Source organism: Micromesistius poutassou (assembly GCF_964030765.1).
Source record: "Micromesistius poutassou genome assembly, chromosome: 21".
Taxonomy (NCBI): Eukaryota; Metazoa; Chordata; class Actinopteri; order Gadiformes; family Gadidae; genus Micromesistius; species Micromesistius poutassou.
This window is the reverse complement of record NC_140291.1, coordinates 13,241,311-13,265,178: the sequence shown is the minus strand read 5'-3', so window position 1 is coordinate 13,265,178 and position 23,868 is coordinate 13,241,311. Positions and strand designations below refer to the sequence as shown.

The following is a 23,868-nucleotide window of genomic DNA, read 5'->3' as shown; positions in this document are numbered from 1 at the left end:
AACTGCTCTTCTCCCTGTTCACCACTTGGGTTTTTCCACCAATGGGGGATCTGGTGTGGCGTGCTGTGAATGTCAACGCTAATCTGCTTCCTAAAAGAGCAAACGGAGCCCGACACCGCTAGCACCGCTAGCACCGCCAGCACCGTTAGCGAGCTAGCTCCAGCCGCGGAGAGCGACCAGGAGCCCGGCGCGGGAGCCGATGGGAAGGGGGATCACCTCAGGAGCCCTGGAGCTGAGGAAGAGGAGGACGCCGGAGTGACGATGAAGGACAAGAGCGGGAGGAGTATGACTGACCCTTCATGGCCGTCCCAGGACCTGGCGTGCACCGGCGTGGCCGGGGGGGAGCCCCTGGCCCACGGCGGCAGCCCCGGAGCGCCCGACTCCCAGCGAGCCATCAGCCTGGACGCCGCCGAGTGTCTGGGGGAGTCCGACCAGGCTCTGGTCCGCAGCGCCGCCCTGGAGGACCTCACCTCCATCGGGGACAAGAGGAGGCCCTGGGGCGACCCGGGACAGGGGGACGGCTCGCAGCCGCGGCAACCCCCCACCACAGGAGACCAGCCTCTTCCGGAAGAACATGGAACCACCGTGAACGGGGCGAGCAATGGGGTCACGTCGGAACATCTGCGTTCCCCCGGACCCGCGAGTTGTGAGGTGGCTCAGGCCGACCCCTCAGAAGAACCCTTAGAATGGCCCTCAGAAGACCTTGAGGGGACGTGTGAGCCCCCACACGTTGCATACCTCAACGGAACGGGATCTGACGAGGGACGCAGAACAGACCAGACGACGGGAGACGAGGCTGAACAGGTGAACGATGACGCAGATGAGGCCTCCTCCAGAACGACCGAAAACCTCCAGAAATCAAGTTCACCGGCCAGAAGGTCGATGGTGCCGGTCCCTGTGGTTAAAGGTCTGTTTCTGCTGTCAATCCTCACCGATCCCAACGCTGCACTCTTCAGTTAACACCCCCCCCCCCCCCCCCCACACTCTTCTGCTTCGGAATGCCACCCAGCCCTGCTCCCCTACGCCCCCCGCTGGGCGGAGGTCTCAGAGCCCAGGAGAAGCTGCTTTACTCCCCTCCACACCCTCTTTATTCTTTCATCACTGTCCACTCTCCATCATTTTTTCATTTTAGTCTTGGTTGGTAATGCCGCCGTCCTCCATCCTCTCTGGGGGCCTCTGGTTGTGGTTTTGTGGGCCATTGACCGCATGCGTCACTCACCACAAGCTGATTGCGTTCAGGGTTTCTATTTGCTGCACACAGACACACATGCACACACAGGTGTGCGCGTGAGAATGGACCTGCCTTGTGAACTGTGAAGACAATGTGGCTGAGATGTTTCCTTTCTGTCCTCACAGCAAAGATTGACAACACTGGAGAGAAGAAGGTGAGTTAACAAAGCCCTTGTTTCTGAGAGCAGTAGAGACTCATAAAGAACTGCCATAAACTATAATTATGTAATTCATTCATTCATTCATATTCAGGAAAGATATTACCACGATGCACTAGGAACGGTTAATCTATGGTAATGGTCTGGTGTACTTAGGGTGAGGTAGGGCTTTGGTGTGGTTAAGTTAAGGTAAGGGTTTTGGGGGATACAGGGCACACGTGGAATATTGGCCTGAAAAGGTTGTAGTGGCAGCCCGTCTTTCCACATGTAGGACATGTAAGTGTCATCATGCCGTCCATGTCGGTACAATTCTTCATCCATGTTCCTCTTCCTGACAAGAAGGCCAAACCCGCGACCACAGCCAGGCCCAGGTCTTGCCTTAAAAAGGTGCCTGTGTTGCCTAAAGGCGCCGTAACTCGGGCCTCGCCCTCAAATGGGACAGGCCCCGCCCCCAGGAAGCCGGTCGCTGCAGGCCAGAGTCAGTGCAGAGTGAGTACAGGCCACCAGCTCTCTGGCTGGGTTTAGCTGCTGCCTGAGAGTGATGTGCGCACACACACGCAAAATGGATGCCCTCATCTCACTGCCTGTCGGACTGTGTCTTGTGGACCTTTGTTTGAGGGGAGATGTTACTACTACCAGACACTCACTAATCCCAGCCCTGTTCATCATGAGGCTCACATTGCGGACTGTACTAAGACACTCATCTGCAACGCATGTCTGAAATGCTCTCTCTCTCTCTCTCTCTCTCTCTCTCTCTCTCTCTCTCTCTCTCTCTCTCTCTCTCTCTCTCTCTCTCTCTCTCTCTCTCTCTCTCTCTCTCTCTCTCTCTCTCTCTCTCTCTCTCTCTCTCTCTCCTTAATTGAATGTGTTTTGATCTACAGCCTGCAAGTGCCGCCGCCAAACCTCAAGTTCCAGGAACCAAGATTCCCGCCAAAACAGGTAAGATCGGTTCAATACTCTACTTTTCAAATTCGTAGTTAGATGCATATATGAACACATTCATAGGATATAATTTGTCGATTCATTTTCTTGCGATACAGCTAGTGCCAAGAAACCGCCAACTCCAAAAAATGACCAAGGTAAAAATACCCCATAGGGCGGCGTTAGACGGGCCGCTAGCCAATGAAACGCTTAGACGCTGGGTCGAAGAAACCGCACAGCCACAGTGTGATCAGGTCTGCTCTGAGATCAGGACCCTGAGACCTGAGATCAGGTCCAGCATGAGACCTGAGATCACGTCCACCATGAGACCTGAGATCACGTCCACCCTGAGATCAGGTCCACCATGAGAACTGAGATCACGTCCACCATGAGACCTGAGATCACGTCCAGCATGAGACCTGAGATCACGTCCACCCTGAGATCAGGACCACCCTGAGATCACGTCCACCATGAGAACTGAGATCACGTCCACCATGAGACCTGAGATCACGTCCAGCATGAGACCTGAGATCAGGACCACCCTGAGATCAGGTCCACCCTGATCACACTTTGTTAGCTTCTTAGCAGCAGAACATCTAGTGCCTTTAATAAGCGTGTGGATTGGTTGGTAGACTGGTTGGTTTGGTTTGGTCGGATCGGTGGTCTGTTGGTTTGGTTGATGGTTGGTGATTGGCTGAATGGTTGGTTTAATGGGTTGAGTGCTGGATGGTGTCGACCTTGACTGGTGTCCTGGTGCCGCTGTAGACGGCGCCAGTGGCCAGAGCAGCCCCGGCACCCCCAAGTCCCCGGGCAGCCTGACCCGGGCGGCGCTGGAGGCCAACAAGGTGAAGAAGGTGGCGGTGGTCCGCTCCAGCCCCAAGTCCCCCGGCTCGCTGAAGAGCCGCTCCCCGGCGCCGCTGGCAGCCGCCGCCCCTCTGCCGGACCTGAAGAACGTCCGCTCCAAGATCGGCTCCACGGACAACATCAAGCACCAGCCCGGCGGGGGGAAGGTAACCGCGGCAACCAGAGTCCTCCCCCAGCGATGATCTGAGAGTTTATCTTAGGTGTTGGATTACAGAAACAACACACAAGGGCCCCCTCTACATCCATGTTGCTGATTGGTTGTCTTTTATCTTCTGCAGCAGTTGAACAAGACGATGCTATCAACTAATACAATTATTAAAGTTTGAAGTGCAGGAATTGCACTTCATCACTGGATATTCACTGCGACTGATCAGTCGCCAAATTAGTGATATGACCTAAGAGCTGTACCATAGTTCGATTTCAGTGCACCTGGACCACTCACCACGGAGGGTCATTTCACAGCCTCACTACACACACACACTCCACGTCTTCTGACCGTCCACTGACACGCCTCCCTGTGTCTTCTCCAGGTGCAGATCCTCGACCAGAAGATGGACGTTAGTAATGCCCAGGCAAAGTGTGGCTCTAAAGCCAACCTCAAGCATGTGCCAGGAGGCGGCAATGTGAGTACCTTAAGGGATGACTCAACGCTGAGTCATGAGTGTCTCTGTAGTTATGATCAAGTCACCAGTCACGGACTGGACGGTCTGGCATCTGGGCAGATGCCAGAAGGGCCGCGGCTTCTCGTGGGCCGTTTGGCCTCTGTTCGGCCAGCCAATCACGGAGCGGCATGCTTATTGGGATTGCCCCACCGTCGCGACGGCGGCCTCACATTATCTATCTCTCCCCCCCCCCCCCTCCCCCCCCGTCAATAATCGTGTCCACGCCCTCTCTCCCTCTCTCTCTCTCGCTCTTCTACTCAGGTTCAAATCCTCGATAAGAAGATAGACGTGACTAACGTCCAGGCCCGCTGTGGGTCAAAGGCCAACCTGAAGCACACACCTGGGGGAGGAAAGGTGAGCTACATGGGGGGTGAACAACACAAGCATATCTGCTCTGTGAGGCTCAACCTTGGAACAAATCTAGGTTTGTTTGAATGCTACAAAACCATTTGATGGCCTTTATACCTTAATGTCAAGACTTCTATTCTACAATACTCACTGCTCAGAGTTGAAGTGGGAAGAGAGCACTAAACATGCTGATCCAGAAGGTTCTGTCCCCTAACCAGGTCCCTCCAAGATCCAGCATTGTAGGCCCACAGGACATGGATAATGGAGGCTAGACGATGGTTGATAGATGGATGATGAACCATAGATGGTTGATTTATTGATTGATGGACGGTTGATGAACTATAGATGGTTGATTGATTGATTGATGGACGGTTGATTAACTATAGATGGTTGATTGATTGATTGATGGACGGTTGATGAACTGTAGATGGTTGATTGATTGATTGATGGATGGATGATGGACTATAGATGGTTGATGGATTGATAATAGATAATAGAAATCCTCAGGTTTTCAAGATGAGACCTAGTGTTGGGTCAGCTACCATAGCTGACCTACCAACATACCTTAGAAAACATTTTCGCTAGCATCACCAGTAGAGCTACGGGGCGTCTGATGTGAGCCACTTGAGGGATGAACAGCCGGGTCCAGAGAGTCTCTGTAGTTATGATCATCTAAACAAAACCCCAAGATACAAGTTATCCTTACTGAGATCCTCCTCTGACCTCATGCCCCTCCAAGAACACCTCTCCTGTTCTGAGGTCAGCTTGGCAGAACGTCTGTCCCAACCCAACGGGGGATAACTCTGTTCTGAGGTCAGCTTGGCAGAACGTCTGTCCCAACCCAACGGGGGATAACTCTGTTCTGAGGTCAGCTTGGCAGAACGTCTGTACCAACCCAACGGGGGATAACTCTGTTCTGCAGTCAGCTTGGCTGTCCCAACCCAACGGGGGATAACTCTGTTCTGAGGTCGACTTTTCCGCACGGCTGTCCCAACCCAACTCTTCTTCTACATTGTTACCTTTTCCAGGTACAAATTCTTGAACAGAAGCTGGACTTAAGCAATGTGCAGTCTCGCTGCGGATCCAAAGATAATATTAGGCATGTGGCCGGAGGCGGCAACGTGAGTAGCCAGGGCTGGAGGCTGCATCCTGGACCCCTGATGCACCTTTAACAGAACCGTGTGCAACGCCCTGCACACGACTCACCTGCTGTTAACCCTGTGTGTCCACCCCCCCCCCCCCCCCCCCCCCCACCCCCACCTCTACCTCACCCACCCTCTATTAACAGTAGGGCATTGCATCATTTCAACTGCGACATCGATGAGTCATAGCTACACAATACCTCCCCCTGCTGTGAGCATCCTAGCTGACGCTTACATTGCAGGCGTCATCAGAATCAATGCAGTCGTCGTGTCATTGCTTTCTGGCCAGTCAGTCTAAAGTTAAACGAGAGAGGGTGGCCCTGTAGCAGCTGAAGGTATGCAATGCCCCGGTCTGATACGAGGATGGCTACAGACCCAGCCTGGATGTCCTACTTTGGTGTGACTACTACAGTAATGTGCTGTGAACTGTGACCCCCCTTCCTAAATCAACATGCATGCCAGCGTGAGGGAATGATCTGTGCTGACTTGTTGGTAGCAGACGAACGGAAGGTGGAGAGAAGAGCCTCCCGGTCAGGAACCAAAGAGCTGCTGGGCTCTGAGCTCGGAACCGCCTGATGACCTCACCGCTGACGGACAGGCAGCCAGACGGACATTGAGGGACAGATGCAGAGAGACAGTCAGACAGACAGACGGACAGTCAGACAGAGAGAGACAGACAGGCGGACAGTGAGCTCCTTGAAGACTGACAGTCAGCCAGACAGACAGACAGACAGACAGACACACAGTGAGACAGACAGAAAGGGCAGGCAGACCGACAGATAGCCAGGCAGACTGACAGACAGGTGATGGGTGGACAAATAGACGAACAGACACACACCAAAATCTAAGCATCAACAATAAAACAATATATTTTTTTAAAACAGATCATTTATCAATGTTTGATTTTAACAGTGTAATGTGACTCTAATCCTGCAAGTTAAATCTGTGACTGCTTCATATTAGAAGTTAGAACAACATAGTTAGCATGATATCGTTAGCAAAACTGTTTGCCTAAAACAGTGAGCATGAAATAGTTCACGGTGTGTGAAGTGTGACAGTGCTATTAATTACTAACCTTCAGAGGCTAACAGGACAGTGGACAGTGCTAGTCCTCTTCCTCAAAGCCTGAATCGTGTTTTGCTCTTTTTCTCCTTTCTTGTTTCTTAAGGTGCAAATCGTGCACAAGAAAATAGATTTGAGCAACGTCCAGTCCAAGTGTGGTTCAAAAGACAACATTCGCCACAAGCCAGGTACAAAATACTTGGAGGGCCTCTGTTTTACTAGCCTGCTACTACAGGGTTTGCATCAGGGTAATATAAAGCCTGCTTCAAGCCGTCTAGTGCAACATTGGGTTTTCAGGACACCTGGTGGTAATATGCCCATCGAAGAAAATCAATTATACACACACAATCAGATTGGATATGCTTACCATTGTTGAACAGTTAATAAACAGAACTTCAGAACAATCCATTTAATTGTAAAGCTTTCAAAGTGGTGCTGTCTTGAGTCTTGTATCTTTGTAGCTCAATTGTTTGTTTTTTTGTCTTTGTTTGTCTTTGTTGAAATGATTTAGGTGGTGGAAATATTGAGATCAAGCATGATAAAGTTGATTTCAAAGTCCAGTCCAAGATCGGCTCTCTGGACAACATCGGCCATGTGGCAGGAGGGGGAGGGAGGAGGGTAAGCTAATGCTACATAGCTACAGAGAGCTAAAGCTAACACTACTCAGCAACATAGAGCTAAAGATAATGGCTAACGCTACATAGCTACAGAGAGGTAAAGCTAACACTACACAGCAACATAGATCTAAAGCTAATGGCTAATGCTACATAGCTATAGAGAGCTAAAGCTAACGCTACTCAGCAAAATATATCTAAAGCTAATGGCTAATGCTACATAGCTACAGAGAGCTAAAGCTAACACTACTCAGCAACATAGATCTAAAGCTAATGGCTAAAGCTACATAGCTACAGAGAGCTAAAGCTAACACTACTCAGCAACATAGATCTAAAGCTAATGGCTAAAGCTACATAGCTACAGAGAGCTAAAGCTAACACTACTCAGCAACATAGGTCTAAAGCTAATGGCTAAAGCTACATAGCTACAGAGAGCTAAATACAATTTTAGACCACTAGTGCATTTTTAGAGCACTAAAGCTTTCAGTGAACACTTCTTTTAATAATCCAGAGCTCTAATCGCATTAGTTCCCTTTCAGAGCCCTAAAGCTATAGTGAACAGAGCTATGAGTGAACAGAGCTTTTAGTGAACAGAGCTTTTAGTGAACAGAGCTATGAGTGAGCAGAGCTATTAGTGAACAGAGCTTCTACAGTACAGAGCTCTAGAGACTTTACAGAATAGAGCTTCTTAGGAAGAAAGCTTGTACTGAACCATAGCTTTTAGAGCATGCGTTCACGTCATAGCCCATGAGCTTCAAGTTAACTAAAGCTTTGAGAGCACTAGAACGGTTAGACAGCTAAGCCTTTAGACCAAGAAAACCTAGCGTGACCTAGAGCTTTAAGACAATTCCGGTATTTTCGGACAATTCCGGTACACTTTCTGGTTTGTCTAGGATGAAGTAGAGTAGTTGACACCGAAATTTTCACTATTGGTCCTGTCTCGGGTATTTGGCTCATTTCAAATCGCCCCTGCCTGCTTCAGAATGGCTGTATATGGGCATTCACAAACCTGTCCTCATAACAAACCTAAACGTTCGTTTTCAGAAATGTGCAACTCACCGAGTGGTTAGTGGTGTTCGTTGATGTTCCAAATCAAGTATCGTAGTGAAATACAGTTTCTGTCGTGTTTTATTTGGCATTTTGTAAATCCCATTTCATCCTAGACAAACCAGAAAGGGGGCTCAATGTTCAAAATACCGGAATTGTCCCTTGAGAGCACTAGAACTGTTGGGCAGCTAAGCCTTTAGACCAAGAAAACCTAGTGAACTAGAGCTTTAAAAGCACCAGAACTGTTAGATATCTAAGCTTTTAGACCAAGAAAACCTAGTGAACTACTGTAGAGCTTTTAAAGAACATGGTTTTCAGAAAACTAGAGAAGTAGTTCACAACACTGAGGGTTTCCTCCACACCTTATCATTCTACCCTCGTCCTGTTTTCTGAGTTTGTCTCATTCATTCACTCACTCATTCATCATATTCATTCTCACCATCAGGTTATCATTCGGTGGTTGTTTTTATGTTATGTTCTGTGCTTTGAATTTTTTTTTGTTTTGTTTTGTTGTTGTTTTTCTGTCATCCCATCCTCTCGTGTTTTGTTGGCTGACTCCGGGGGGCTGGGGTCATCTCTCTAGAGAGAGCAGGGCAAGGGGTCAGAGGTCAGCACCTCAGGGAGCCCCACCCCCGCTGTCTCCCCCCCGCTTGTCCCCCCCCTAGCCTGCCCCCCGCTCCCGCCACCCCCCCTCCTCACCAACCCCCTCATAAAGATTGAGGACACTCGTGAGTACCAAAGACCTCCGTTAGTCGAGACCTGTTCGTGGTCTGACCGCTGTCATGTGCTGAGGAGTGTCTTCCTTTGATGAGTTACCAGGTCAGACATGGTCTAGTCCACCAGGTGGCGCTGTAGTCTGTTACATTATCACATCCCAGATTTTCCCATCTGGGATTAATAAACTTCCCAGTTGACCATATTTATAGGACAATAAAAAAAGATAATAAATGCTAATATTTAATATTTAGCCTAAATTAATCAATTAAACTCAAGGTTAAGATAAGATGATGTGCTTTATTTATTCAAAATGTGAAATTAGTGGTGCGGCAGCCGGTAAATACACCACATACAAAAAATAAACAAATAAACAACATCGCTATCTGTCTGTACACTACAGCATACACACTAAAGTGGTGGAAACATTGTCGAAAGTTGTTTCACTTCAACATATATCTGAAGATCTTCTGTCGTGGTTTTTCCATCCCATCCTGTGTGACGTTCACCAGATTGAGTCCCACAAACTGACCTTCCGCGAGACGGCCAAGGCCCGCACGGACCACGGCGCCGAGATCGTGTCTCTGGAGGACTCCCCCCGCCAGCTGAGCACCGTGTCTTCCTCCGGCAGCCTCAACATGACCGACTCCCCGCAGCTCTCCACGCTGGCCGACCAGGTGTCCGCCTCCCTCGCCAAGCAGGGCTTGTGAACCAGCAGCCTCATCCCCGTCGTAACCCCCCCCCACACCCCCCCCCCCCCCCCCGGAAGAGCCCAGCCTTCCTCGGCACCTTGCCAACAGTTTTATATCTTAATTTTGCTCCCTCAGATATCATAAACCTTCAAGGTGTTACTTAAAAAAAAAAAAGAAAAAAAAAGAAGGTAAAGAAAATTGGCTGTGCGGTCGAGTTCACGTCTCTGTTGACCTCTGACCTCCGACCTGGTTAGGAGTTAGAGCAGTTTGACGGAGGACGGCCGCAGGTTCGATCCCCAGCCTCTTACCATCGTCATCCATGCCCGAGTCTAATGTCTTCACACTCTTTAAGTGGTCAACTTTCCCAAATGTCCTTTTTTCGTGTGATATGTTCCCTACCCCCTCCTACACGTTGCGTTTTGATTGGTAGAAAAGATTGGAATGTGACCTGTGAGGTCAGAAAAGCATTAAAACAAAACATTTACAGGGTATAAAGGAGATATTAGAGTAAACGTTTCAAATAAAAGCATAATTCTCGCTAAAGAGAGACTGTATAAACGCAGCGTTCTGCGACGCAAACCCTTCAACAGAACAGCTAGAGTAGAAGTGATTTTTTTTCCCCAGTTGGGCACAGGTTCGTAAGTGTATTCTGTGGATATGACATGTATTTGATATGGAGAAACATTTGTATTGTGCCTGCTACTGTCAATGTTAACTTATTTTATACCATACTGCTGAAAATGTAATGCACCAAGCTTGACTTAGGGTGGAGATTATACTAGATACATCTAGCGAGTGTATAACCCATGGCCAACATAGAAAACTAAATATCAAGTGAAGACTAGTTAATTATTGCTTAATGATTGAAACTTTGATCACCCATATCACTACAGTATAAAAGTTGTTAGGTTTAGATAACGGGTGTTTAAAAGATAACGTAGAGAAGGGATAAATGTTTGCAATTGCCAAATCTGTCTCACTACAACACGAAGATAAACTGCTTTGGAAACGACAGCAGACACATTTTGCTTTGAATAGTAGGATGCTCATTTGAGTTTGCCAAAATCGAATGCTCTTCAGCTTGTCTCATGATAGCCTATTCCTAAACCCGATGGGGGTTTCCCCATCAATTAACAGTGAAGAACGAGTCAAAGCCTCCTTAAAAATCCTTAACTGACCAAGATCCAGTCATCCGTAGGGATGAGCCCTGCATGTAGTCCGTAAAGGTCCTCGCACGCACGCACACACACACACCTTAGTGTCCCGTTCCCCTGCTGTGGAGATCCCAGGGTCCACGGACTGTATGTGCACAAGGGGTGGAGCATCTTCAAACCAGTCCCTTCCCCCATTGCCCTACTGGTGTGACTCGGTTTAACCGACATGCTGTGTCTCAGGCCGCAACCTTCACATAATAACCTGCATGCTAATATATTGGTTGTCTTGAAACACGACGGCACCATCAGTGTGGAACACGGCGAGGAGGATCAGGAGGCGGTTAGAGACTGAAGAGGTAGTCCCAGTCTGGATGAGGTGGTGCTCTTCTTTTGAACTAGAAATAGCTTTGTTTGCGGTAAGAACTCATCATTTTGATTTATTTTGACGCTGTACAGTCGTGGAAATGTGATTGCCATCAGTATTGTGGATTTTACCAATAACTGGTTTATGACCTTGTTGCTGTATGTGTATTTGAAAATAAATGCTATGAAATCACAGTCTGCTTTTCCACTTAAAAAGAGTTATGTGCACAGTGACACCAAGTTAAACATAAATGTTTTAATGGTACTATTTACAAAACAATTCTGATTTGGATTAGGTTAACTGCTGCAACATCAGATGGGTACATCAACATCTTGCTTAACTACAAACGGAAAGTGATTGAAAACAGGTGAAAATTATACCATAGATTTTGCATAGCAATTAGTTACTGGGAGGAGGGGGGGGGGGGGGGGGGGGGGGGCTAGTGTTGACAGGACATGGTATTCTTTCAGATGTCTAGTTCAGGCTGCAGATATTCCCTTAACATGTGAAACCTGAGGCATTGTGTGTGAGGGGGGGGCTTGGAGGGGGCGTTTCTTACAGAACACGTCCAGTTGTTGTCCAGTGAAGCCAGCGGAGCAGCTGTTGAGACCGCTGTAGAACTGGAGCGCCGACCGGGCAGAACCCCCGTCCTACAGGGCTGCTTTTGGCATCCTTTTAACGAGCCTGCTGCTATGTTAGCGTTAGCGTCCATGGAGCAGGCGGCTCCGCTACCGGGCTAATCTGTAAGGCTAGCAGAACTAGCGTTAGCATGTGTGGTATTTCGATTGGCTAGCAGAACAAGCGTTATCATGTGTGTGTGTATGTTTTATGGTTAGCAGAACTAGCATTTAGCGTGTGTGGTATCATGGACGGCTAATTAAATTAGGGTCAGCATGTGCAGTATCCTGTAGAGCTAGCATGACTAGCATGTGTGGAATTTTGTTTATGGCTAGTAAACCTAGCGATAGCATGGGTGAGATTTGTAGTGCTAGCGGAACTAGCATTAGCATGTGTGGGTCTAAGTGCTCTTGAGACAGCAGTCCTGTTATGCCTGCCACTTATTATAAAAAAAATAAAAAATAAACCAAAAGCAAAAACAGACAACGACAGCAGGGCAAAGCAAACAAGCGCTTGGGCATCGCAAAGACTCAAAAGGAATGATTTACCGTGAAAACAAAAAACATACATGAGTCCAATGTGAGTCAGGAATGACGAGGAGCAACAGAACGGAACTTGGCAGTCAAAGAAGGCGGCGGCCTCTAGTGGGGAGAAGAGGGAACTACACCCCCCAATGTACCTGTATATCTGGGCGGGGGGGCTCAGGAGATTTATTATTATTTTGTCACTCCACTAAAAATGTACATGGGAATTACAAGCAAACTAGTGAATAGAAAACACCCTTTGGCATACGTGGAGTAGTGGGCTACATAGTGCGCTACGAGAGACACGCCACACACCAGACATCGCTAAGCCCCATGTACATGTTCAGCCTACGACACTAATCACTTTTTTATAGCACATTCTTTTATATTCTTTTTTTTTTTTTACATTTACCTTTTTTTCCTGTGACAAAAAACAAAAGTGTAGGGAAAGGCTTCTATCTCCGTAACGTTCACTAAAAACTGTGAAAAGTATCCCACTGGTGTTTGAATATCAAACAACAGCAGCCCCTTGAGATCTGCTGCTTCCTGCTTTCGGAGGTTAATGCGGGGGCCTGGGAGGGGCTTCAATGAGGGGGAGGGGCTCCAGAGAAGGGGGTGTGGTCAGAAACTGGGGGGGGGGGGGGGATGGGGTTGCAGCAGTTTATCATCGGTGGGTGGGGGCCTTGTGTTTAAGGTCGTCCTCTTCACAAGGCAAGTCCATATCGTCAGAATCCAGCCGGCCGTAGCCCGTTGCTCGGCAACCAGAGATGCTGCGTATCCGGGAGACGACGGCGCTGCTGTCACTCTCCACCTCGGGCTGCATCTCGGGGTCCTCCGACATCGGGAAGTTACGCCGCTCCCATGGCGCCACCGTCTAGAGACGATCACAACACGGCGTCACCAGAGGGGTCCTCAACCACTTGTTAAATAACATCCGCAAGATGTTATTTATTATTAGCCCAAATCCATCGTTAAGGGCCCCTGTTCTACCAGCAGGTGTGAGTGGGGTTCGAAATGGCATGCTGGCAGACTGATCTATCCAGCATACATCTAGCCGGACACGCCCACTTGTGACGTCACCGTCACTGGGCATCCCAATTTTGCTTTTGCCTAAACCTTTGTGAATGAGAAAGAAGGATGTCCCTGAAACAGTGTGCTGGCTGCCACTGAGAGGCCAATGCTAAATCACAGTTTCAGGGACATCATTCTTTCTCATTTAGAAAGAAAGATGTCCCTGAAACAGTGAGACAGCAGCCATTCAGGCCTCTCAATGGGATGTAATGATTCTGAACTGTTAATGTTATCAAAGTGGAGGTTGATAAATGAGTGGAGCACCCTTTAGCTCCATTAACTCAGGGTCAGAGCCGCTGGGGACATCGCTTTGACTTGGAACTCGGATCGGATTAAACTCCGGACGAAATCCATGTTAAAATGCGTTCATACACATTTGAGGTCGCTTCTGGCTCAGACCAGTGCTAATGTAGAACTTGGGAGAGCCTTTAAATGCAGTAAAGAACGGTACACGTCTTCTGACCCGGGCAGTGTTAAAACGACGCTGTCCACCTGTTGGCTCCTCTTCCTTTCAGGAAATACGAGAGATGAGGACGCCTAGCTCAACGGCGCCAACAGGTGGACACTGGGAATGGAACCCGGTACTCCTGGTCTCCCAGCAGAGAGGCGGCCCCAGCCCCAGTAATAACCCAGCAGAGAGGAGGCCCCAGCCCCAGTAATAACCCAGCAGAGAGGAGGCCCCAGCCCCAGTAATAACCCAGCAGAGAGGAGGCCCCAGCCCCAGTAATAACCCAGCAGAGAGGAGGCCCCAGCCCCAGTAATAACCCAGCAGAGAGGGGCCTGAGCCCCAGTAATAACCCAGCAGAGAGGAGGCCCCAGCCCCAGTAATAACCCAGCAGAGGAGGCCCCAGCCCCAGTAATAACCCAGCAGAGAGGAGGCCCCAGCCCCAGTAATAACCCAGCAGAGGAGGCCCCAGCCCCAGTAATAACCCAGCAGAGGAGGCCCCAGCCCCAGTAATAACCCAGCAGAGAGGAGGCCCCAGCCCCAGTATCCCCAGTACGTACCCTTTCCTCGAAGGGGAAGTCTGGCGTGGAGCAGCGCGTGTCCTCGTTGGACATGAGCCGGTGTGAGTCCCGGGAGCAGGGGGTGTGGGGGTTGGAGGTGGCGTCCGGGCTGCCCGGGCTCATGGGCGAGGGCAGGTAGCTGTACTCGTGGAGCAGCGGGCAGTGGCCTGGGTCCGGGGAGGCGGGCTGCGGCGTGGGGGGGTTGGTGCCACAGAGCAGGGGTGTGGTCCGCCCGTCGATTGACTTGTAAGACCTGAGCGGACCAGGGACAACACATGAAGACCTCTTCACAACACGTTGGAGACGCTGATCGCTTGTACCTCCATGAGTGATAAAGTACATGAATAAGGCAGATTAAAGACTAGGGTGGCGAGGTGGGATTAGGACTGGCCGGTGCGACCAGGATCAGGGGGGTCATGTGAAGGTCCATCTTTACCTGCTTCCTCTCCTCTTAGCGGGGGCTAGAGCCATCCAGGTCCAGCGAGATCTCTCCTGGTCCTCACAGGGCTGGTGGAGCTGGCTGAACGCAGCATCAGTCAGGTCCTCCAGCTACACACACACACACACACACACACACACACACACACACACACACACACACACACACACACACACACACACACACACACACACACACACACACACACACACACACACACACACACACACACACACGTTAGACAGGAGAGGAACCGAGCGCCAAGATAGACAGAGCAATAGAGAGTGAGACGAGAGGAAGAAACAAGAGAGAAAAGGGGCATAGCCGTGGAGATCTTACCTCCGTCTCGTTCTCCTCCTCAGCCATCGGCTGGGCCAGGATGTCCACCTCTCGCCAACTGCGGGAAACACAAGAGCACATGTATCACGGAGGGAACCAGAAGCAATGTCCCAGCATGCAGCAGGAGGAGGCCCTGCCCGCTCTGAGGAGGCCGTGGTGCGTGCGGAGAGGGGGTACCTGGGCGTGAGGATCTCCTTGTACTGGAGCTTCTCCACCCGCGTGGTGGCCGCCACCGACATGGGGATCACGATGTTGTTGATGTCGAAGGAGCTCTCGCCTCGCCTCCTCTTGATGGGCTGCTGCTGGGGGGGGGGGGGGGGGGGAACACCGCGCTTATTCTCTGGGGTCTACACTGAAGCTAGGGTGGGCCGTTTCTCTTACAAGCAGGGTGGTCCTATTTGTTGAAATTCTCTTTCCAAAAAGCAGTTAATAAATCAAAGTCAGCATTGGAAATGCTGAAGCAGATCATTATTAGTTATTAAAAATCTGCCTAAAGATTCATCTTTACCAATCATGCATCCCAGGATTTAATAAAAAAAAATAAAAAAGTATTCAGAACGTAACCCAGTATTTAATAAACAAAAAAGGTATTCAGAACATTTACCAGTAGTTCAAGTACAAGCTAAGCGTTCCCAGTAGTTCATGTACAAGCTAAGTGTTCCCAGTAGTTCATGTACAAGCTAAGCGTTCCCAGTAGTTCATGTACAAGCTAAGCGTTCCCAGTAGTTCATGTACAAGCTAAGCGTTCCCAGTAGTTCATGTACAAGCTAAGCGTTCCCAGTAGTTCAAGTACAAGCTAAGCGTTCCCAGTAGTTCATGTACAAGCTAAGCGTTCCCAGTAGTTCATGTACAAGCTAAGCGTTCCCAGTAGTTCATGTACAAGCTAAGCGTTCCCAGTAGTTCATGTACAAGCTAAGCGTTCCCAGTAGTTCATGTACAAGCTAAGCGTTCCCAGTAGTTCATGTACAAGCTAAGCGTTCCCAGTAGTTCATGTACAAGCTAAGCGTTCCCAGTAGTTCATGTACAAGCTAAGCGTTCCCAGTAGTTCATGTACAAGCTAAGCGTTCCCAGTAGTTCATGTACAAGCTAAGCGTTCCCAGTAGTTCATGTACAAGCTAAGCGTTCCCAGTAGTTCATGTACAAGCTAAGCGTTCCCAGTAGTTCATGTACAAGCTAAGCGTTCCCAGTAGTTCATGTACAAGCTAAGCGTTCCCAGTAGTATGCGGCGGGGTCCCACAGTCCTACCGGCGTGTTGTGGACACTTTGGCTGCCCAGAGGGGTGGAGTTGTCGGAGGAGGTGGAGAGCTGGCGCGTGAGGGAGCCGTGGATGGATGAGTGCATGTTGGCCAGCACAGAGCAGGGACTGCCAGAGTCCAGGTACAGCTTGGGAGACGCTGAGGACATAAAACAGACACATTAGCAACACCAAGACTCCCCACAAAGGGCCCCGATGAGTGAAACTAAATGGTCTCCAAGTTGTCCCTCAAACGGCTACAAAAAATAAATAAAAAGGCATGATTATCCATTGTTTACGTCAAAATACCGCCATTTCCTTCCCCAGAATGTCCCGCCAAATGGCTGTACCCGGGACTTTAACCGGGACCTCTGGGTTTTCAAAACAAGCTCTTCCTCAGTGCCCTCCCCTCCCAGCAAAGTCACCGGCCAATCGGCTGTTTGGCTCCTTTAGTTTCGGTTGCCTAAGCCTGAAGAGCTTACTGAGACTTTAGTGATGAAATGAAGCGCAATCTACAGATCACATAAGGACTATAACCTCAGCCAAGTCTGAAGTTACGACGGATATTAATATCTTATATTTTATATCTCACAGCGCAAACGGCAGCAGCAGCTCTGCACTCCTGCGTTCGGTGTCTCATTAACGTCAAAGGTTTGCTGCATAGACGTTTGTCTGGCCGTTTCATGGCTATGTATTTAGATGCAGTATAACCCTTACTAAACCATTATTTTAAGTGTTTACTTGTGTACATCTCATTCAATTAATTAAGTAGCAATGCTTGTATACATTCAGAAGGGACGTTTTCAAAGAGGTTTATTTCTGCAGTTAGGCCGTTACTAAACTACAATCCTCAGAGTTCACTGGTGGTATTACTGAAACAGAAACACAGCAGGCTCACTAGATCCTAGTGTACCCAGATTCAGTTTCATCGCTTGGTTAGGGGAGTTTGCCGTGTTAGCGTATTGTTTACAGAATTTATCTGAATCTGGGTAAGACATTCAGACGCCAATTAACATATCTTGGCGTATCGCGTATATATATATATTCCTGACATTGGTAACAGTGAGCAAGGTGAAAAATAATACATAGAAATTTGGTTAACTTAATTTCCGTCATCTATGGTTGGCCCATTATTTATTATCTTATCGTGCCATTTTCAAAAACAGGATTTTGACAAATAACGCAATTGCCTTTCCTATTTTGATCCGCCTGTATCAATGCTCCTGGCTTTGACAGTGTGTAAAATATTACAAAAACTGCTATACGCAACATCCTATTCATGTGTATGCACACAACAAGTTCTAACGGGTAGGCCTGTGATCTCTGTTGTGACCAGTGAGCGGACTGGTGACCACTAGAGAGGACTCACGGTCAGTCCGGTCCAGCGAGCGTTCTCGTGGTCTCTTGCGGCTGTAGCTCTTGTCGTAGGGCCCCGGCTGCAGGCGCTCCGTCTTACCGAGGGCCTGGCTCTCCAGCCGCGCGGGCCCCAGGCTCGTCTCCCCGAGCCGCCCCTTCTCTGAGCGCCTCTTAAAGTGACCTAGACCTGGAGGGGACGAGAGCGTTGGCTTCAGAACTGGGTCGGAAGAGGTACTGGTTCTGCTTTGGATGAGAAACGGGTTCTGCTTTGGATGTGAAAGAAGGATTGGGACTAGTATGGATTGTGGTTCCCTGATTCCCGATTAGGTGTGGTCCTGGTTCTGATCAGGTGTGACCCTGGTTTTGATTAGGTGTGGTCCTGGTTCTGATCAGGTGTGACCCTGGTTTTGATTAGGTGTGGTCCTGGTTCTGATCAGGTGTGACCCTGGTTTTGATTAGGTGTGGTCCTGGTTCTGATCAGGTGTGACCCTGGTTTTGATTAGGTGTGGTCCTGGTTCGGATCAGGTGTGACCCTGGTTTTGATTAGGTGTGGTCCTGGTTCTGATCAGGTGTGACCCTGGTTTTGATTAGGTGTGGTCCTGGTTCGGATGGGTGTAGGTACTTACGGACTGCCATGAGGGAGCTGGTGAACTTGTGCTTCTCTCTGGAGGAGGAGAGCTTGTGTTTGAGGGAGAGCTTCTTTAGGGGCTTGCTGCGGTCCAACGCCTTGCTTTGCCACTGGCTCTTGAGCACTTGTTGCAGCCGGAGGCCCACACATACATCTAAGGAAACAAACAGTCGAGCCATCAGAGACACAGAAATGACCATGGGGGTTCTGGGATAATTAAGCAAAGCAAGTAAACCGAGATCCAAGTCCAAGTGAATACATCTGTTTGGAGATAATTGTGCCCGGAGAGAGCCGTGAGCTTGTCCACGCTGTCTTTCAGTGGAGACAGGAGATGCTGCCAGATACATGGCTTGTGATGTGTGTGGTGGCAGCTCACCGTCAGAGAAGGAGAGGATAGGGTGGACTCCAGGGTCCAGTCTGGAGAGTCTCTCCATGGTGGGGAGGTCGTACTGGGGGTCTTCTACGGGACTGCTCCTCCCACCGCACATCACGCAGCTGGGGTTCAGCCGGCAACACGAGGGAACACAGCCAATACGCTGAGTCTGTAACACAACAATATCAACACCCTCATAAGACCTGTAACACACCAATATGAACACCTTCACTGTGGCTGTAACACACCAATATGAACACCTTCACTGTGGCTGTAACACAACATCATCATGAACCCCTTCACTAGGGCTGTAACACAACATCATCATGAACCCCTTCACTGTGGCTGTAACACAACATCATCATGAACCCCTTCACTAGGGCTGTAACACAACATGAACCCCTTCACTAGGGCTGTAACACAACATGAACCCCTTCACTAGGGCTGTAACACAACATGAACCCCTTCACTAGGGCTGTAACACAACATGAACCCCTTCACTAGGGCTGTAACACAACATGAACCCCTTCACTAGGGCTGTAACACAACATGAACCCCTTCACTAGGGCTGTAACACAACATGAACCCCTTCACTAGGGCTGTAACACAACATGAACCCCTTCACTAGGGCTGTAACACAACATGAACCCCTTCACTAGGGCTGTAACACAACATTAACCCCTTCACTAGGGCTGTAACACAACATGAACCCCTTCACTAGGGCTGTAACACAACATGTACCCCTTCACTAGGGCTGTAACACAACATGAACCCCTTCACTAGGGCTGTAACACAACAACGTGAACAACTTGACTAGGGCTTTAACGCAACATATCATCATGACCGATTTAACTAGGGCTGCAAAACCACCATTACAAGTATTTTACAATGACAGACATCCAATCGCCTTACATACTTTAAGTATATTTGCATCTTCCTGAAATAAAACTACTTACTGCTATTATTGCCTGAAACAGTAATATTATATAAATGTGTGCATTGATTCACTGACTATCGTCTAACGAGAGATGCTTTAAACCTTCTCATCAAAATCCCTCATTTTGAAACCTAAACTTAAAGGCCCAGTCCCCATTTCTCTCCCCTTCGCAAAAATACTTGCTGTGAGTCCTACCCTATCTAGGGTTAGGGCTCAAATCTAGGGGAAGGGGGAGAATTGGGAAAGGGCTTAACTAACCACCTGAAAACACGCGACAAAAGCAAATCTCGGTGTCTGGATCCCATCTCTCAGTGGATGTCAACAGAACACAAAGAAGCTCAATCTGGACACGGTTGAGCTGCTCTCCCTTCCAGGGACGGCATCTCCCAGCCACACCCTCTCTGTCAATATTGACCACTCGGCCGTACGCTGCTGCTCGGACGAGGAGGCACCTGGGTGGGACACTGAATCAACAGCTGTGTTTCACGCCAGTCATCGCTACAACAACCTGCTCCGACAGATTCCCGCTTCACAACTAGGGATGTGAATAACTCTAATTTTTCATGGTCGAATAATCAGTGGGTGGTATGAACGAATAATCGATTATTCGATGTGTGCCGACATTCACAAAGGCAGCCATGGATCATCGCCAAGAAATCACTTAATATCTTAAATGCAAAAAAAACAACTAACTTTAACAGTGATCAGTGTTTGTGTCGTATGCATATATATTAATATTTATGCTTGTGTATATTGTTTTTCTGTACATGATTAATAATAATTAAAATATATATAATAATAAAAAAAGAATAATAGTGCTACAGAACCAACATTAGTTCCGTCCGTTAATTCTTGTTTATTTGAAGGGGAAAAAATGTTAACGGTCCAAATGTCAAAAATCGACTTTGACCCTCAGGAACGAATAGTCGAATAATCAAATATTCTGACCCATCCCTATTCACAACCTCAGGAGGACACACTCGCTCCTCACTCAGAGGGCGTCATCTGTTAAGTGTTTGAAGTCGTACTCTATTGGAAATTGCAAATGTTTTAGTCAATGATCTTAATGTATTTTCACAATTGCACTTAGTATTGAACTTGTATTTTGTCTTGTGTTTTATGTTGGAACTGTGTACTGTTGTCCATCTTTGCAGGTCTCTCGTAAAATCTCTTGTAAAAGAGATTTTAATCTCAATGAGACTAACCTGGTTAAATAAAGGATATAATAATCTAGAAGGCGGAAATATAGCCGATTTCTAGTCATCACATTTAGTTTAGTCCAAAACAAGTGGAATTTAGATCCAAATCAGATTTGTGGAATGAGATGTTGGCATGCTTATAAGCAAATGTAAATTTAATTAAGAATGTATACCTAGAACCCGGCTAATACGGAAAATACATCTTCATTAGAGATCGAGCTGTGCAGAAAATATATATAAAATAGATATTCATCAGGAATCTCTGCCGAGCTTCCTCGATTGGGACTTAATAGATCAGAGCACAGCAGAGCACAACACTAGGGTGACCACACCTACAACAGATAACTTCATCCGTAGTGTGGAACCATACGCACTAATGGAAACAGTGTTTTTTACGATGCCTACCTACATGTAGACTGTTGGGATTAGGGGTTCAAACCCACAATCTTTAGGCTGGCAGACAAAGACCCTGACCACGGAACTATCCTAGTCCTCGTCACCTTAGCGACGGGCCTCTGCTTTATTCAGTAAAAGGTTTCCCTGCAGACATGAAGCCAACATGAGCCCAGGGTTGTGCAGTGAGCAGGTTCATCGGCTGTCCGTTTGCTTTGGAAACCAGATGACCTATTTTTCCCCTGACGAGTCACAGCCTGTTTACCTTTGTATTGTGTTACACGCCCAGCTGGGAGACTGGACGAGCAGGCTGACAGTTCATTATCCTGCTCAAAGGACTGGTTAGGCCAGTAGAGTCAGACTGCTGCACCACCACTTCCTCATTCAGGGAGGAAGTGAGAATGAGTTTACCACAGCCTGTGAAGTGTGACGCTCAACTGGTAGTGCAAAGCATTTCCTCTGCGGTGGTTAGGGGCTCCTTTCCCCCTGCGGGGTCCCATGCCAAGAAGGAATGCACTCACATCTTTAAGACGCTTTGGATAAAAAGGGTCCAACAAGTCTAATTACTCAACACATAACTCTGATACTGCCAACATGGAAAATACTCTCCACACAGCAGGCAAACACAGGAAATACTGTTATGTTAAACACAGAGCTCCTACACAGCAACAATAGGGTATACTCTCAACACAGCAGTCTAACACAGGATGTGACTTTAAGCTACACACATAGCTGCTGTACAGCAAACATGGACACTCCTCTCCACGCAGCAGGCTAACACAGGATGTGTCTTTAGACTAAATACATAGCTGCTGTACAGCCAACATGGACACGCCTCTCCACGCAGCAGGCTAACACAGGATGTGTCTTTAAGCTACACACGTAGCTGCTGCTGTACAGCCAATGGACCTTGACAACTTTAATATTAGAGACTACATTTATCAACGTGATCACATCCCCGATACTAGTAACTTCATTATCAACCATCCCGTAAACCATTGTCATAGCTATAAGATGTCAGTTCACCATATGGAGATAGCTGCCAATCTGTGATTGAAGAACAATCGGTTCTCTTTAGATTACTTAATATGTTTACTTTAGAATACTTTTTGTCTTTAAAGGCTGCTGGAATTGGAAAACGAAACCTCAAGGGGTTAGATAAAGGACACCAATACATATTGGTGTAAATGGCTTCTGACAAAGTACTTATTGTTGGTCACTTTGGATAAAAGAGTCTGCTAAATACCCAAAATGTAAATAATCCAAGCCATTAGTCCGGTAGTCCAGAGGGTTCCTCAGGAGACGAGCTCCTCAGTAAGGCGTTGCAGGCGGGGAGCATACCTTGCCGTGGAGGTGGGGCACGGTGCTGGGCTGGAGCAGCCTGCGTCGCCGGCAGCCCACCAGGGGGCGCGTGCGGGCCGCTACACAGCTGCTGTCTGGCGCTGCTGCTGGCTGCTGCAGCTTCGTCTCTGTCGACTCCATCATCCTATGCAACACACGGGGAGACATGACAGTATCAATACAAGACCTCTTACGTCACCACACACACACACACACACACACACACACACACACACACACACACACACACACACACACACACACACACACACACACACACACACACACACACACACACACACACACACACACACACACACACACACACCCCATCTATACTGTAAAACACCAAATGAGGGGGGAGCCCGAGGAAAAGGAACAGGCTGTAAATGTTTTATCCCAACATTTACGATTAACAATCCTCCCAAATCAAACATGTACGAAAACTCAGGGCCCCAGCACGAGGATAGTCCCGCTTATCAGCCATTTGCATTTAGTGGCGGAGCTGTAATTGGGCCTCGGTGGGCAGCGCTGATAGCGGCTATCACAGGGCGCAGCACCTGTTAAGGACACCGTTGACCGGTCGGCCATTTTGGCCCCTCCAGGGGCTGGGGTCTGCGGAGGAGGAGGAGGTGGGGGCGGCAGGGACAGGCTGCTCCGAGCTTCCATCCTGGACAGAGAGATAAGAGAAGTGAGCGACACTATAGCCACCGACCGACCGACGTCTCCACCAGCAGAGGACGTTGACACAGGGGGAGGGGGGGGCAGTGCTGCACACGCCTTTTTCACCGACACTCTTATCGTCCGCCAACATGAGGTCTAACTACCACCATTCAACTGATTCAATAACATTAAGAACGGCGTTACTGGGAAAGATTCCACTACAAACTACAGAGATTGCAAATACGTCTCAACTTGTTTAAGTTAAAGATTATAGTGTCTATGCTATCCAGAGAGATTCTAAAAAAATCAAAAAAATAACAGTCACAGCAATATTCAGAAGTCCTTGACAATAACACAGCACATGAAATCAATTCTGCTTACATATTTCGGCTGATGCTTGTAAATGACCCAACAGTTTCACCTAAAAGGAGGTTTTGTAAGCATATACAAGCTGGGGTGCTAGAGAAGCCTCAACCCTGACTACAACTGTCAATCTTCCTCTGGAACACTATAATAAGGAAAGCCAGTCCTTATTGTTGCATTTTTAATGCTCAAATATAGCGCATTATTAATTCTTACCTATACACTGTACACACAGGCCTATGTATTTCCAATAACACTATTAAATGTTCTTCCCACTAGAAGGCATTCTACCAATAAACATTTCTTTCTTGAAAGTAAAATGCACAAAAGGATATTATATTAGTCCAGGGTTTCCCACATCACTTAACAGCTTAGGCGGCCGCCTAAGCAACACACGCCTGCCGCCTTAACTA

At 48.3% G+C, this 23,868-nt stretch overlaps 2 protein-coding genes across 2 annotated transcripts in view; one reads left to right on the top strand and one right to left on the bottom strand.

Annotated features, from left to right (window-relative positions):
- Window positions 1-69: 69 nt before the first annotated feature.
- Window positions 70-11,166, top strand: LOC311367046 (uncharacterized protein; the record flags this gene model as incomplete). Its single annotated transcript, XM_084485859.1, has 11 exons — window positions 70-907; window positions 1,357-1,385; window positions 1,731-1,877; window positions 2,270-2,327; window positions 3,075-3,319; window positions 3,704-3,796; window positions 4,097-4,189; window positions 5,212-5,304; window positions 6,494-6,575; window positions 6,899-7,005; window positions 9,275-11,166. 11 exons carry the CDS (start codon window positions 70-72, stop codon window positions 9,470-9,472), a joined length of 1,983 nt encoding a protein of 660 aa, XP_084341985.1. The 3' UTR covers window positions 9,473-11,166.
- Window positions 11,167-11,250: 84 nt separating this feature from the next.
- LOC311367047 (KAT8 regulatory NSL complex subunit 1-like) overlaps window positions 11,251-23,868 on the bottom strand; it is a 33,670-nt gene continuing 21,052 nt past the window's right edge. Inside the window, exons 5-15 of the mRNA XM_084485860.1 lie at window positions 22,990-23,099; window positions 22,430-22,574; window positions 18,563-18,728; window positions 18,185-18,340; window positions 17,572-17,745; window positions 16,214-16,362; window positions 15,146-15,270; window positions 14,969-15,026; window positions 14,627-14,739; window positions 14,191-14,443; window positions 11,251-12,988 (exon numbers count right to left, since the gene is read on the bottom strand). Of these exons, the coding sequence (XP_084341986.1) occupies window positions 12,779-12,988; window positions 14,191-14,443; window positions 14,627-14,739; window positions 14,969-15,026; window positions 15,146-15,270; window positions 16,214-16,362; window positions 17,572-17,745; window positions 18,185-18,340; window positions 18,563-18,728; window positions 22,430-22,574; window positions 22,990-23,099 (1,659 nt within the window). The 3' untranslated portion in view covers window positions 11,251-12,778. The remainder of the gene's footprint in view (window positions 12,989-14,190; window positions 14,444-14,626; window positions 14,740-14,968; window positions 15,027-15,145; window positions 15,271-16,213; window positions 16,363-17,571; window positions 17,746-18,184; window positions 18,341-18,562; window positions 18,729-22,429; window positions 22,575-22,989; window positions 23,100-23,868) is intronic.